General features: G+C 36.5%; 1 protein-coding gene and 1 long non-coding RNA gene across 4 annotated transcripts; both read right to left on the bottom strand.

The window, feature by feature from the left end:
* Nucleotides 1–315: 315 nt before the first annotated feature.
* On the bottom strand, nucleotides 316–5649 carry LOC113753270 (repressor of RNA polymerase III transcription MAF1 homolog). Of its 3 annotated transcripts, XM_027297378.1 has the most exons (12): nucleotides 5426–5649; nucleotides 4011–4147; nucleotides 3848–3934; nucleotides 3156–3226; nucleotides 3018–3067; nucleotides 2295–2365; nucleotides 2152–2214; nucleotides 1733–1820; nucleotides 1236–1295; nucleotides 1062–1141; nucleotides 898–969; nucleotides 316–810 (listed from the first exon to the last, which is right to left on the bottom strand). In XM_027297378.1, the coding sequence occupies exons 3-12, from the start codon at nucleotides 3877–3879 to the stop codon at nucleotides 729–731; spliced, it is 669 nt and encodes a 222-aa protein (XP_027153179.1). In that variant the 5' UTR covers nucleotides 3880–3934; nucleotides 4011–4147; nucleotides 5426–5649; the 3' UTR covers nucleotides 316–728. The 3 variants fall into 3 exon arrangements, with proteins under 3 accessions (XP_027153179.1, XP_027153177.1, XP_027153178.1); XM_027297376.1 differs by lacking the exon at nucleotides 4011–4147; XM_027297377.1 differs by lacking the exon at nucleotides 4011–4147 and having other exon boundaries at nucleotides 3848–3929.
* A 6111-nt stretch (nucleotides 5650–11760) lies between these two features.
* On the bottom strand, nucleotides 11761–13169 carry LOC113752998. The gene is made up of 2 exons (XR_003464948.1): nucleotides 13045–13169; nucleotides 11761–12325 (listed from the first exon to the last, which is right to left on the bottom strand). It is a non-coding gene; the product is annotated as an uncharacterized LOC113752998 (long non-coding RNA).
* Between the last annotated feature and the right edge of the window lie 2463 nt (nucleotides 13170–15632).

Here is a 15632-nt window from a genome sequence, read left to right as displayed (position 1 = left end):
ATGATTATTAAACTAAGAAAAAAGGGAAATATCAAACCCATTCTTGATCTCCTACAACGAAACCATTCATTTAGTTAATTATGGATAAAATTGAAGCAAAATGCATCAACTAATCCAATAGAACAAAAAAAAAAAAACGGAGTAAACAATTAGAATGAAGGAAAGAAAAGAAGAGCACTATTGAATGAAAACTAAATAAAGAATTTGCACTGTAGATGGGAGTTCATTTAGTTGTCTTTAGCCAAAAAGGAGAAAGAAAATAAGGTGAAAAAAAAGAAGCAAAAGAAAGAAAAAAAAAAAAGACTGCGCCATGTGTCAAAATGAAAGGGAGCCACTTGGCAACCATTGGAATTGCTACAATAACTCCACTTTCTTCTTACATACCAGGTGGATAGAAAATCTAGTGATCTAGTTGAAGCTCTTCACAGCAGAAATCACACTCTCCACAAGACGCAACAGTTTCATGGATTTGGGAAATTTCTGATGTTTAGAATCCTGACACCAGAAAATTGAAAACACATACCAGAACCAAACTGCAACTGTCCGCATAATTAAAACGGTGGAGTACAACCAAGGCTGGGAACCACACTAACCTTGTAACAATCCTAACTACAGAATGGCTGCTCTCATTTACATTGAAAGACTTCAGACCCTACAGCTAGATTTGCACAAGGGGTTGATACAACATGTCTACAGATATCAACATATGAAAATTTCATACTCCACACTCAGATGTCCATGCCATCGAATATTTCTCCATCTTCCTCGAAAATTAGCTCATCTACTCGAAAACCTTCACTGGCAAAATTACTATGACAGCAAAGCAAACCAAGATTAACCATGGCCCATTGACAGTAAATCCAATAAAACTGATGTGTGCCAAAAGAATTAAATTACCTTAAACAGCTGAAACGGAAGCTCACTACTCGCTTCAGCTTCCTGTTGTAGAAGAAGAAATGGTATGACCATCTGTCAACAAAAAAGAAATATATCCTGTCATCATGTCCTGAAGCAAGGACAGGAAAAAAAAAATTAACACCAATCTCAACATCAAAGATTACATGGCTCCTCTCTCGAGGAAGGGATCTGCGTCAGCCTCAGGATTGTAACTATAAATTTCGCATTCTGCTAGCTTCACAACCTGCACCACAGTAGTATGACAATAATATCTTTTTAATCCTTTTCCTCTGTCTTCTCTTTTTTCATTCCTTTCATAGTTTTGATAAAATTCGCACCTCATCCAAAGTCTTGTATAAGGTCTCCAAGAGGGGGCACTCATTTGTGTCAAGCCATTCCTACAAAGAGAGGTAGATGAAACCCCAATTAAAGACTTCAATAAATTAATTAATCAACAAATTGAAAAGCCGGCAAGACTTCCTCGGACTATCATGATAATTATGCGCCACTAGGACCCGCATCACATTCTAATGAAAAAGTCGTGATTCTCAAGCACCTTATACTGTAGCCATTCAGCATTAGACACTTTCATAATACCAACACAAGAAAAAATCCCTGAAAACTCAAGATTAACCAAACTTCGAAGATTTTGCAAATAAGAGTTGCTGAATTTGAATTAACTGAATATGGTTCAAACTTCAGACCTTCTGCTATAAAATATAACCAAGATGTTCTACCTCTTAACAACAAACATTAGGCATCAACTAGCACCATTTGGTATAAAGCTATTAAAAATTGATTCTTGAGCCATACTTAAACTGATATGACTGTATACCTTTGATGCTTCAAACATGTAGGTGTCCAAAATTTGCTTAAAGCCATCCCAGCTCTCTTCAGTGAAAAATTGGTGAGCTTGCACTGCACTGGTAAACCAATGTGTTGGGAAATTGTAGCACAGTTACACCAAAAATCAATGAGCAATGTCAATTAGCAGAAGTCAGTAGCTACACAAAGGATGACAGACTAAGTGGTTTATTTTGGGAAATGGAGAGACTTGAACTCTCAACTCGGCTAAGAGCAACAGTTATCTGAACTGTCCGTCAAACCTTCTGACAACACTCCCAAGGCTGTTAAGAGAGGATTATATAGTGGGATGCCATGTCGCCAAGAAAGCTGACAATGGCACTGCCCATAACCCTCCTTTTCAGCTTCATGTAAAGGAAACAAAATGACAAACATAAGATACAGAGTTACCTGAAGTCATAATCTGGATACATGTGATAGAGTGTAAGAAGCAAATAAATCAGCGTCTTTCGGCTGGTGAAAAAGGTTTTGAGATCAGTAAGAAAATATATACCATAGAAGCATAATTGGATAAGATACACGTAACTGGGTACCTGGATGTATACAGATATTCGACTGGTGAGGAAGAGTCGGTGTCAGATGATTTCCCAAGGTAATCAAGAATCTGGTTTAATTCATAACTATCGATTAAAAGGATCTAACGAATTCTCAGATAGGATACAACAAATTGAGTGGCTATAGTAGCAGGAAGATTGGCAATCCATTAGTAAACAACTCAATAACACAGCCACTGAGCATCAAAATATAAAGACATGGCTGCAAGAACACAACAGACATAGGCTCAAAGCAAGCTATCGTGAGCATAATTATTTAAATAATCGACTTTAGATTCCTCAATTTAGGCACTCCTTTCATGAAAAAGAAGAAAGATAATAGGAAAGATTTTCATGTTTAAAAGACCGGCAAGACATGATTTAAAAAACAAAAAAAAGGGACACATCTCTCTGTCTCTCTCTCTCTCTTTTTTTTTAACACTTCCTTTTATCATCTCTCTGTGTCATCAAGAATACTGCTAGTCATCATTTTCAAAATCCCAAAAACAAAAAGGGAAGAGGAGGATAACTGTTTCAACTTTCAAGACACCACAATAACAACTAAAATAAACAGTTCGGCCTTTCTTCAAGATATCACACAATCCAGAGACCATGTGCAGGAAGAATTTGAGAGAAATTTGTGTGCATTCAATGTTCGTACCCTGATAATCATAAATTGTAAATTATCTGTATACAGAATAAGCTCAAAGCAAATGGAATCACCTCATTCTCTAAGCTGAGCGACAGCTTCTTATCTGTTCCTGTATGTTTACCTAGACAGAAAATAGGCAAAAAACTCAGTTACCCCAAAATATTTCTAGGCAGCAACATTGCGAACATCAAAATGCAAATTATACTCACAAGAGTAAGCTTCAAGGCACCCTTTGATTGTGCGCTCTCCAAGATTCACCTGACTCAGGAAGTCATTCAAACTGAAAGAATATAGTTAATCAGTCCACGGCAGTCATTAAAGATAGAAAATTACATAGACCAACAAAATCATCATAACTAGGGCTGCAAACGAGCCGAGCCGAGCCGAGTTTTGAGCTAATCGAGCCGAGCCGAGCCTCGACTGAATTTTACCAAGCTCGAGCTCGATGAGCCGGCAATTTTCAAGCTCGAGCTCGACTTGAATCAAGTCGAGCCAAGCTCGAGCTCGAGCTCGAAAAAAATAAAAAATAATTATTTTATTTTTAAAAAAATAAATAAAATAATTTTTTTTAATAAATAATAAAATATTAAGGATATATACGCAATTTTACTATGAAAATAAAAAATAAAAAATAAAAAATATATATATAATATACGTATTTTTATTATTAAATAAAAATAAAAATAAAAATATATATATATACTCAAGGCTCGCGAGCTAACGAGCTTAATATTCTGAACTCGAGTTTGACTCGAGCCGGCTCGAGCTCGACTCGTGCTCGATATTAATCGAGCTTGACTCGAGCGGCTCGATTCGTTTGCAGCCCTAATCATAACTAAGCAATTCAAAATTTGCAAGTACAAAGTGTTGTTTCCTATGAAGAAAACACTTCTACACATACCGGTCAAGAGGAGTATATTCCAAGTACTTCATGCTTAACGTAAAACTGGAACCTGGTTCAAATTATACTCTTTCTACAAGCTCTGCACTGAATCAGAACAATTGGAAGTCAAAATGCTTGCAAAAGCCACAAGAATTAACCAACACTTCAGTATGTACCCTACAGCAAGCACGTGTTCTTGGCAAAGCAGTATACTTTGATGCAATTGATCTCTTCAGACAGTGCCACGAAACCATGGGAAGAAAGAAGGTATTCTATGAAAGAGAAACACACCCTTTCCCTCGTCTAGCACACTACCTCCTGCAAGCCACTTCACCAAGAGAATAAACTGCTCAACACTAATTTCCATTGAGGTCAGCAATATAACAAGTAAAAACTTATTCCACCAGAGACTTCTTTTTCTCGTATCAGCTTTCACATGGATGGCTTCACAGTAAGCACACTTGAAATATCCTTTGTCCAGGAAGTTAGTGTGCTAAGGAGGGGAGGATATGCATTAACCACTTCCTCTGACCTTCCCAACTAGATAAAAACTTCCACTTTAATATTCCCAAAAGCTTCACTCTATGTCATGGCAGGAACATAGGCTACACTTGCTACTTTTCTCAGATAGAAAACAAGCTTTCCTCAAGCTGCCAGCATGGTTTAGATGTGCACATATTTTTTTGCTCAAGAGCATCCAATCCCAATCAGAAAAATGGTAGACATGCATTTAGCTACTTCAAGTTTGACTATAAATCACTCTCCAAAAACCAAAAATTAACGTACTAAAGTAAGAACTACTCATCCAAAACCCATTTTACAAATCTTTTCAACAGGTTTTCAAAACTTTCCAAACCTCATAACTAAAATAAAACAATGAAGCAAGCAGCTCTTATATTTCATTGTTTTGAAATCACTGGAATAACCAAAACCTCAAATTCACAATAGAATACTACAAGCAACTTCACTTTCTAATCCTATGCCGAGATCTGAATATATGGCTTCAATGCATGTAACCAGATTAATGCTTTCTACTAAACTCTATCCAATAATTAACATATCAAACTGTCCCACACTTCCATGAAATCTTTTCCTAGATCTTCTTACCAAACAATTATTAAGTATAGTAATTATTTCGGCTAAAAAATAATTGTTTCCTTTTTACTTACATAACAAAAATAATGTGTCCCTCTTATTTCCACAGTATACCAAAACACTTAAATGGTTACAATTATATTTTTTTTTCCATTTTATCCAACCAAATAAATCCAGAAAAAAAGCATCGCATTCATTAAATCATCAGAGAAAAATAGTTCTGACATACAGCCATAAAAACAATAGAAATATAAAGCCACCAATTTTCTACCAAAGCAATCCAAAATTCTCCGGAAACAGCAAAAATCTCCGCAAATGAAGTCCAACCCAGAAAATAGAACCTCATCTAGAAACCAGATCCCAAGTGTATCACATATATTTGCCACTTGGCACATCAATTTGACATTTTAACCAAAAAGACCGCAAAACACAAAAAACCCACTCATTATTCTGGACAATAATCAGCTAAGAAGCATTTGAAAGCAAGGAAAAAAAAAATACCTTTTTCGATGCAGAGCGAAGAGGGAAAATCTTTGGTAGTTGAAAGAAATGGATTTTCAGCTCTGGTGGGAAAAATTAATTCTGGGTATTATAAAACTAGCACTGCTTAAGCGAGGAGAATAATAAAAGGACAATTATTTGGAATATTCGACTTGATTAAGAGGTTTTTATTTAAATTTTCAGGCCTGTGGTTGAGAAGTAGCTATAGGTAGGAAGCAAAGGAAGAGATGGGGGTCGGATGCGGCAGAGGAAGACGACAGATCTCTTATCCCTTCGGAATCGGTGAAAAGTCAATGTCTGACCCAAAAAGCAAAAATCTTTTTTTTTTTCAACATTTTTATGTTTTGAATTTTATGAGTAAAACAAGGAGTGTGTTATAGTAATAGTAAATTATTTGAGATAATTTTTTAAAAAACAGATGATAGACTTTAATACAAAAAGGTTATAAATCTCCTACACGCACTAAAATTCCTGGTTGCTAGTGTTTAGTGTTAACTATGCTGCATTCTATTCATTTTTTTTTTACCATAAATTGTTACCTTTTTGAAAAATTTATCTTCTTACTTTGTAACATCAATAATTAGTTATTACACTATACCTAAATCATTAATAGTTGTGTTTTGAAAGAAAATAGAAATAAAATGAACGGAGCCTTTTGTCTTTTTCACTAGCTTAATCGTTTAAAAAAGATCTTGATAAACATTTGTTTAGTTGATTTTTATTTCTTTATGTTTTTAAGTACTTCTTTCGCGTTTAATTGGTTAGTTTTTTTTTTTGTCTTTTCATCAATAATCAGCTTGTTATCGATTGATTATTTTAATTGATTATAAATTTTAATTTTGAATAATCCATTTTTGTGACGCTCTCTCGATTGTTTTTGTATTTTGATTATAGATTTTTTAATGATAAAAAAAGTTAAAATTTATAACCATCCAAAAAACAATTTTTGTCGATTGTGATTATTCTTTAAAATCAATTTCTATAATCAAATTTTGTAAAATCTAAAGCAATCGAGAACAAGGCCACTATCTACGACTGTATCCATGAAGGAAAAGATGTGTTTGTGACGACCCCACCTCCCCCTAAGGCGTACCAAAGGGTTTGGCGGACCGTCTGCCCAACTCTCGCCAGGACTCACTCACTAGCTCACGCGAATCACGTACATACACATCCACCATGAATCATAAATAACATTCCCAATTCAAGCTTATAACATACAATGATAGGAATCAGGGTACAAAGTCTCGATACTCAAACTAGTGCAAAACGTATACAATCCAAGTACAAAATGTTTCATTCGAAGAATAGCGCGAGTACAGTCCCAAAAGTCCAAGTTCAAAAACAAAAGGCTACACTAGTCATTTCAAGTCTCACGCTTCGCTCGTACCCCTGTAAGGAAAACAAAACTAACGGGGTGAGCCAAAGCTCAGTGAAGTTCCCAAATATCAAATTGGTCAACAAATCAAGTGATAACAAAGTAATAGTGAAATAGCGAGCAAACAAGTCCAATCAGGAAAATAGTACTTCAGATAGCCAAGTAATATCAGGTTCACTTTCACATGTAAGGATACAGTAACCCATATCACGACTCCATTCCAGCTTGGTCAAGTGGTAGTTGACACTCCGCCAACTTTCAAGTTATAACAAGTCCAAAATAAAACTCCACTATACGCCAATCTCCGTCCACCGATCAACGCCCTTTCCCGGGCCCGCACGCCACACGAAACATGAGTGGTAATACTCGAGTATACCGTTTAGTCGAGAAGATAACACTCCACTTGACATTACAAGTGACCCAGGGTTTGTTATCTAATCGACCAGACCCTTGCCGGCTCGACTCGATTAACTAGCCACAGGGTTTCTGGAATTCCAGGCAACACATATCTCAAGTACATGTAGAGCAAGTCAAGTGTAATTAATAACAAGAACAAGTCATATTAGGGCAAGTACGGTAAAGTAAATCCTTGCCCTATCATTCATTTTCATGTAATCATACAAGTCAAGTAAGGAATACATGTATCAAGTACAATCGGATATTTGGAAGCACTCACCAAAATATAGTGTTTCAAGTATTCACGTTCAATTATACTCCAGGCTTGGAGTCCAGATCTGCGATAAAAATTCAGTTTGAGAACTTTGAAACACGAGTAGGATTCGAAACTTAAACGTCCCGTTCATTAAGAATCGACCAATTGAAATTCATTTGAAAAACACTCGTGAAACACTTGCTCGCTTTTCAAATCGTAAGGTTTTATAGTATAGATGCTTGGAAATAACACTTGAGTTGAAAGTACAAGGAAATTCAAGTTTACATTGGTCATTATGTCTTTTCCTCAAGGGTACAAGTTCGGCCAAGTCCTAATGTATAACCCTCGAAAAACAAAGTAGCAAAGGTTCTCGCTAGTTCAAGTGATAATCACTTAACCTTTACTCAAGTTGCAAATATAGTTTTATAGTCCTCGAGCGTAAATTCGGGCAGTATGCCCTTTGTGTTTACCTAATTTTTCAGCCATTTAGGCTTCATTATTTTTCCTTAGCCACAACCCAAAGTCACACATATCATAATTCAAGTCAAAAGCCGTTCCATAGGCTCACAACATCATAAGAATAAGAATCACAATAATAACAAGTGCAGAAATACAATCTAGTAAAAGACAGATTTGACGTGTGGATGCGGAAATAACACATCCGAGGCTACGCTTATCGGATTGAGGCGCAACCTATTCCGTTTCGATGCTAAGACACAGGGCTACAATGTTCATGAAGGTCATTTAGTCCAGTTTCTAATGCAACTTAGTCAAATCCTCAAATTACAGAACCAAAATCCAACTTGTCGGCTATCTAACCGCATTGTACTGTAATGGTCATATCTCAGGTTACAAAAGTCTGATTCAGGTGTTCTTAGAGGCGTTTAAAAGCTAAGTCAGAATACTACAACTTTCATGTTTTTCCAAAAAGCTAAATCAGTATGGATCCTAGTGAAAAAATATGATAAACTGGACAAACTGACCAAACGGACTGCTGGGGAAAAACTTAAAACAGTAAGGGTATTTTGGACTTTTCACGACCTACGTTGCTCCGATTGAGTTGAAATTTTGTATGCACCTATAAAATACCATTCTATACAACTTTCATTCTTTGACCTAAGGCCAATTCGGCCTCTAACATGAGGTTACAAAACCGGACAGAATGGAAGCAGAATTTTCCAGAAATCTGGAATTTTCAATTTTTAATGCAACCTTCCTCAATTTCTTACTTCAATCACTACCAAAACCCCTTATACAACCTTAATTACAACATATATGCATCATACATCAAATTAGCAGAAAGTCTCAAATCCTAGTTCATCATATCAAAAAGGGGAAAACCTCCAAAACATGATAACATCCATGATTCCACCACAAATTGAGTTACTAAGCTTAATTTAAACAAGATTGAAAGTAAAAATTAGAGAGATCATCTTTCTTACCTTGATTAGAGTTCACCAAGTGTAGCCTTAGCTTTCCCTTTCCAAAATCTCACCAACAATCACTAACTAATCACTCAAAGGTGAGTTTAATCGGTTTCTTTCTTTTGTTTTCTCATTTAGTAGCTTGATTCAAAAAGAAATGGAGAGATTTTCCTTGGTGTTTCTTCCCTTCTCTCTCTCGGCCAAGCAGCAGCAATAAGGGATAGAAGATGCAAAAATTGGGGTTAAATAGAAAGTCCTTGTCTTTGGTCAAGAAGCCAAGTGTCGCCACCACCACCTTTCATTTTTCTCTTTCTTTTCCTTGCATTTATAGCTTTAGGATTTGGTCAAACCAGCTGCCAAGTAAGAAGATATTTGGCTCAAAAGTCAATAAGCTTGTTTGGTAAGAAAAATGGTGGTCAAGTGATGCGTTCAATCGGTAGTGCGCGGGACCCGCCGGTTCGCGCCGTTTTTCTCAAAAACTCACGTACTAGGGTTTTTACTTCCCATTCACTAACCTTATATCATTGCTACTAGTCACATATTATTTTTCACTTAAAAGTCACTTTTAATCTCCAAAATTAATCCTTACTCTGTACCGAAAATTCATCCGGCAAAAAATCGCGAAAACCCTAATTTTGCTCCAAACTTGAAACCGAAGCGTGAAACCCTACTTTCTAGGATTATTTACACTTAGTATGAAATAATTGGGTAGTGGGGCTTTAATAAATAATAATTTTCAAATAAAAGGCATTTTTTTGAGAAAAAATATAAGAAATTTGCGGGTCCTCACAGTGTTCCTATAGTTCTTGTATTGTGTTATAGAGTGTGTTTGGGTAGTAAATTATTTGGATAATTTTTTGAAAAAAAAAATACTATAGCACTTTTTTAATGTGATGTACGTGAGATAAAAAGATGATTAAAAAACATGTTAATAGTACAAGCAAATAAAATTTAGTAAATAATCCCATTTTAATAGCTACGTAATACCCTTTGCCCTCTATTTTCGACCAAAAAAATTAAACATTGAAGTTCTTGCTCTTTATTTGGAATTTCAGCCCTGTTTGGAAGGTAAGTTTTTTGGGAGTTTGTCTAAAACTTTACTGTAACTTACTGTAGAAGTTTTTTAAAAATTTTTTGAAATGTGTAGAGATTTTTGAATATTTTGAAGTGTATAGTTTAAAAACTTTAAGAATTTTTTTGAGGTTACTGTAGCTAAAGTTTTTTAAAAACTTGTAGCAAACAAACTTGGCAAAAAACTTGGATTCCAAACAATAAAAGTAAGAACTTCTTTATTTGGAAACTATATAAAAGTAAGATTAAATTTAATTTAATTTTAGACTGCCAATGACATTTATTTAATTTTGTTAATTGCAGTCCCCTCCACATTTTCCTCTTGAAGGACCATAACGCCCCTCATTATTTTCTAATGACTTGCCACATTCATTGATTGACCAAAAGTTGCATTTTACACTAGAAATCTATGCTTGACCTTTTTATGTCAATAGACATGATGGTTGCTTAATGGTTTACTCTAGTTTCATTCTACCAGATTTTATTAAATCAGAGGACTCTTTTCTTTTTAACTCAAAAGATGGATGGGAGAAGCATCAAAAAATCTAGGCAAAAGCAAACTACGACAAGGAATAAAAATTCACGAGTTTCTAACTATTGTTGCATTTGAATTTCTCAGTAGCTAAACTCGTGAATTCTCAAGCATGATTTATAAACTTTATGCTTAGAGTCGCACGCCTCAAAGCGTTTTCTAAGAGTATGCCACTAAGTTTTGGATTTTTTTTTGTCCCAACGATATAATACTTGTATAACCTACACTCTAGTCTAATCTACAGAAAAGAAGAGCCGACAAGATTTCCCGTCAAAGGAAGCTACAATTAAGTAGCAAGATATACCAACAGCCCAACTGCGCAAGGCACTAAGTTTTGGATACAACGTAGCACAAAATGGAACTTCAAGGCACATTGAGTTGGCTGATGGTTCCGCCTTTCGTCACTTGAAAATAATCACAAAAAAAACAAAGAAAAAGAAAAGATGGTTCAGTCTTTGCCGTAACTCATAGCATGATGTCGTCATTTGTTTGGTTTAGATGGTGGAAAGTTTTTGTTGGAGAATTCAAAGGTTTTTGTTAGATAGCATGATGTCGTCATTTGTTGGAGAATTAAAAGAAGGGCAAGCAGCGGCAAAGGGAGGATGTCCTTTGCAAGCTAAGGCAGTACCATTAACAAAGAGTGGGGCAACAACAATGGAATTGGAACCCAGTATCCAATCACACCTTGGATGTATAGGGAAAAAACCGGCAAGAATGCAAGCTAAACATATTATTGGCATCATTGTGACTTATACATTATGCTCTAATAGCAAGAGTTCAGTTCCTCTTACATTTATACAAGATCAAGTACCTGTTTGGAAATTCCAAAGCACAAGGACTTGCAATGGCAAATCAGCCCTTTAAAATGGAAAACAAGCTGCGTCTCACTCAATGTTACCAGTCATATGTCATCGCATTTACAACGTAGAAACAAAGCCTGAACATCAAGCAAGCAACAAAGGTAAAGAGAACCTCATCATTCATAGACAACTAGCACACTCAGGAATGTTGCAACAGTTATTTTTGTAACCCTGCTATATCCAGCAGTATGGTGGTAACTAGTTTATCAAAATCCAGAAGATGCAAACGGTGCCCAAACAGCAGCAATCAGATTTCAAGGGACTATAATCCAAAGTCCAGATGACAGTGAATTCAAGAAAGGTTTCAAAGATCAGTCTGTGGCAGTAAATTGCAATTAGACACAACAGAGTCAGCTACTTCATCAACTAGACAATTGTCTGTTCCAGCAACATCCCCAATCCCAACATTGGCATCCACAACTAAAAATGTTGGTGAGTAATTCACCCCATCTGAATAGCTCAAAGCCAGCTATAAACTCATTAACTGAAACATCAATTCATTTTTCTTTTGGAAGCTGCTTAACAATCTTCAAATGAAAAGAAACATTCAATTCCAAAAATCCTGAAATTTAAGGTGAGCCTAACATAGCTGTGAAAATTACTCATTACATAGCACTTACTAAACTGCTGCACCATTTCAGTAAACTCTGGAAAGGCTTTTATTTAATTTAAGCACTCAAAGTTCCCGATGGGAATTACATGGTGAGAAGCTGAAGCACGCCAAGTCTACTTGGAAGCTGAAGCAGGTTGAGGCTTCTTACACAAATAATCTGGAGGTGAATAGATCAGCGCAGCAATCATAGCACCTGGAAGAACAGCATACTTAGCCACTGCTGCCAGCTTCGTCACCAGTGGCTCGCCCTTCAACACATTCAGCAATGCCATTTCCAAATACACCCAACCCTTGAACCTTCTTCCTTTCTGGCTTCAACTAGTCGAAGGTTGAACCTAACTCCTCCGTAATTAAAACAACTCCAAACCTGCTGCTGCATATGCCTCTTATCTTCAGTCATTTAGCATATCAAATCAAAGCCAAAAACTTCAAGAAACTCAAAAGCAAAAACAACAAAAACACAAGAATGATGCACAGTAGGCATTGGTGAGAGCAACAACCTGGCTGCGTTTCGTAAATCCCTGTAACATTTAGAGACTAAAGAACCATGTTACACTAACCTAATTCCGCCCATAATTCATGTGCAATCTAAGTTCTTGCTCCACTGTTTTCCCATTCAGGCAATTAACCAAATAGCATTTCAACTCATACAATAGCATAATTTGCAACTAATTAAGAACTAATTCGTCATTAAATCTTTAAAATTGAAGTAAAATATCTAATGCACATAACACTACAAACCGAACCACTAAGTGATCAAAGGAGGATTAATTACACTTTATGGATCATCAGCACCATGCAAAGACAAAATCAATAAAACGATAAGACATAATTTAGGACCAGACAAACAAAAAAGAGGAAATTTTCTCCAAATCCGAAATTTGGAAATCTTAGGCTAATATATATAAGCTATTAGCACAGAATCGAAGATTCAGAGTTTGGATTAACAGATTGCACACCATCAAAGGTTTTAGAGAGAGAGAGAGAGAGCTCAAACCAACAAAGGACCTTAATTACAAAAGTAAAATTCAGGAAAAAAAAAACTAGAAAACTCAGAAGGAAGGAAGTGAAAATACAAAGGAGGAGATGTACCTTGATTGTAGGTTTTGAAAACGGTGCTCGGCGGCCTGCCGATGGCTGATTTCCCGGCGGTCTGGTCTGGTGGAGTGGGGAAGTTTAGATCGAGAGTCGAGACGGATTAGATCAGGTGGGCAGGGACTTCCAGTGACTGGGTAAAATGTATAGGGGTATTTTTGTCTGATAAAGTGATGTGGGTCTCTGTATTTTGGGCCTCTGTTTTGGGCTTTTGATGAGACTGAAAGTAAGGGCTGGAACACATTGGCGTACTAAAACTTGTTCGACATTTGTTTTTTTTGAATTTTGATGTCTTTGTTCGACATTTGTTAATCAACCGAATAAACTAAACCGAATAAAAGAGCCGGAATGGAACCCAAATTTGGTAGAAAAAGTGGCATGCCTTTTTTTTAAATTATTATAATAAGAAATAATAGGAAATTTTAATTTCAAACTTGGTGAAAAATCTACCAAAAGATTGGCTGAATTTAATTTATTGCATCAAGCACTTGGGTCCATGCACGCACGTAAGTGTAGACTATTATAATTGTGTGTCAAAGAAAAACAAGCCCTTTCCTTTCTACTTAATTGATTCGATTTGAAAACAAGTCAAACTAAAACACACAAGTGTTTTGTTCGTTAAGAAATCAAATTAAGGTTGATTGTGCAGTGATACGATCCATTTGGCTTTGCTTAACCACACACCCCTTGCAATTAAGAGGAGCAAATAAGACATGCTAATTAGGTGTCTAATGAGCACATTTGGCTAGGGGTGAGCAATTACGGTAATTACCGAATTACCGATCGAAATCGATTTCAATTTGGTAATTCGAATTCGGTAATTCGGTAATTCGGTCGGTAAATCGGTGGTATCGAATTAGTAAGAATCGAATTAGGGTCGAATTTGGTTTTGGGGTTTTTGAATTCGGATTTACCGAATTCGAATTGAATTTTGTAAAACGGTAAAATATTTACTTTCCCAATCAGATTACGATGTACCCTCATTCTCCGCTGCCCATTTATGGTTTCAGCAGCCTGGAATATCCTCCTTGCCACCATTATCCAATACTACCTGCCTCTTGTTTCACTCTTGGCCCTCTGCCATACAACACTGCAATGTTGATGCAAGGGAATTATGTGCAAGCAGCAACTGGCTTTGATAATCATCACCACATCAGTCAACCAGCAAACCTCGTACTTCTTTCTCCGGCTGGGGAGTACGAGGAGAACAACACTAATAATACTGGTGGCTGGTTTCAAGAATCTGATTACCAGTTTTCAAATATCTTCATGCGGATTAGGATTGAGCCAGAAGAAGAGACTGCATTGGTTGAACTGAGTCATGGGCAGGAGCCTACGGTGTTTGATCTGTATGAAGATTCGAATGCTGATGTTGAAGAATCGGATGGCCCTGGAGATGATTGGCTGGAAGAAACCATCTCCCAACATCTGAAGACTAGAAGGTATCATACAACACCTGGTGTAAAACAGGCTGAGCGTGAAGAGGCTGAAATTTGTGTGGTGTGCCTGAGTGAGTACGAGAACGAAGAGATATTGGCGACCCTTGCAGTTTTCTGGAATTCGGTAATTCGGTATTTTTTTGTTTACCGAATTGAATTCGGGTTGAATTCGAATTCGGTAGTGTCTAATTCGAATGCGAATTAGGTCGAATATTTCCAGAACCATTTACCGAAAATTACCGATTTCAACCTACCGAATTACCGAATTCGAATTCGATGCTCACCCCTACATTTGGCACTGCCTCCCAATTCTTGACAGAATATCCAACACCCAATTCACTCGATGTACAAAAATCCAAGACTCCTCCACTTTTGATTAGTTCTCTTAATTGTTGATTTTGTTCTCTGGTCTATTCAAACTTTGAACATGTCCATCACATCCCACTTGAACTATTCTTGCATGCATACCTTAAAAATGATTAGCTAATGAAGGAGGGCAGGTGGGATTGATCCAAAAAAATACAGAGCTAGCGAGCTTATATTTAAGTTTTTGGTCCTCCATCTTCATTAATTAGCAACCCTATATAGTTAATAACTAGTTATAGAGGGGGTTTCCTCAGCCATGGCATCAGGATCAAATGTTTCACAATTCGGTTTTGACCAATGCAACAAACATTAAATGACGATTGATTGATTGAATCCAAACTAAGTAAGATTTTGCCAAATGTTGGGTCATCAAATGCAACAACTCGAGTACTTTAATAAATTGTCGTATGCATGGCTTTGCCGCGCCATGCAGCCTTGATACGGCGCCTGCTACGTGGAGATGTTCATTCGAATAAATCGGACACGTACGTTGTCAGCCTGCTCTTTCATCCATCATGTAATTATAATAATTATAATTATACAAGGTATGGGTGGGCATTGTTTTGTTCTCAGCTTTCCTAGTGTTTTGTCTACGAGGAAAACAGCCCGCTTTTTTTTTTTTTTTTTTTTGAAATTCGATTCAAGAAAAAGACGAAAGGAGTTTCCAACAACAGATGCCAGGGGAAAGAAAAGGTTGGATCGATCATCACAAGAACTTTTCCCAATACCAACTCAGGTTCTTCTTCCATGCATGGGGCCATGCAAACCTAAACTGGTTGT

Source organism: Coffea eugenioides, chromosome 11 (genome assembly GCF_003713205.1).
Source record: "Coffea eugenioides isolate CCC68of chromosome 11, Ceug_1.0, whole genome shotgun sequence".
NCBI lineage: Eukaryota > Viridiplantae > Streptophyta > Magnoliopsida > Gentianales > Rubiaceae > Coffea > Coffea eugenioides.
The sequence above is the reverse complement of the archived record's forward strand: the minus strand, read 5'-3'. Positions and strand labels throughout refer to the sequence as shown.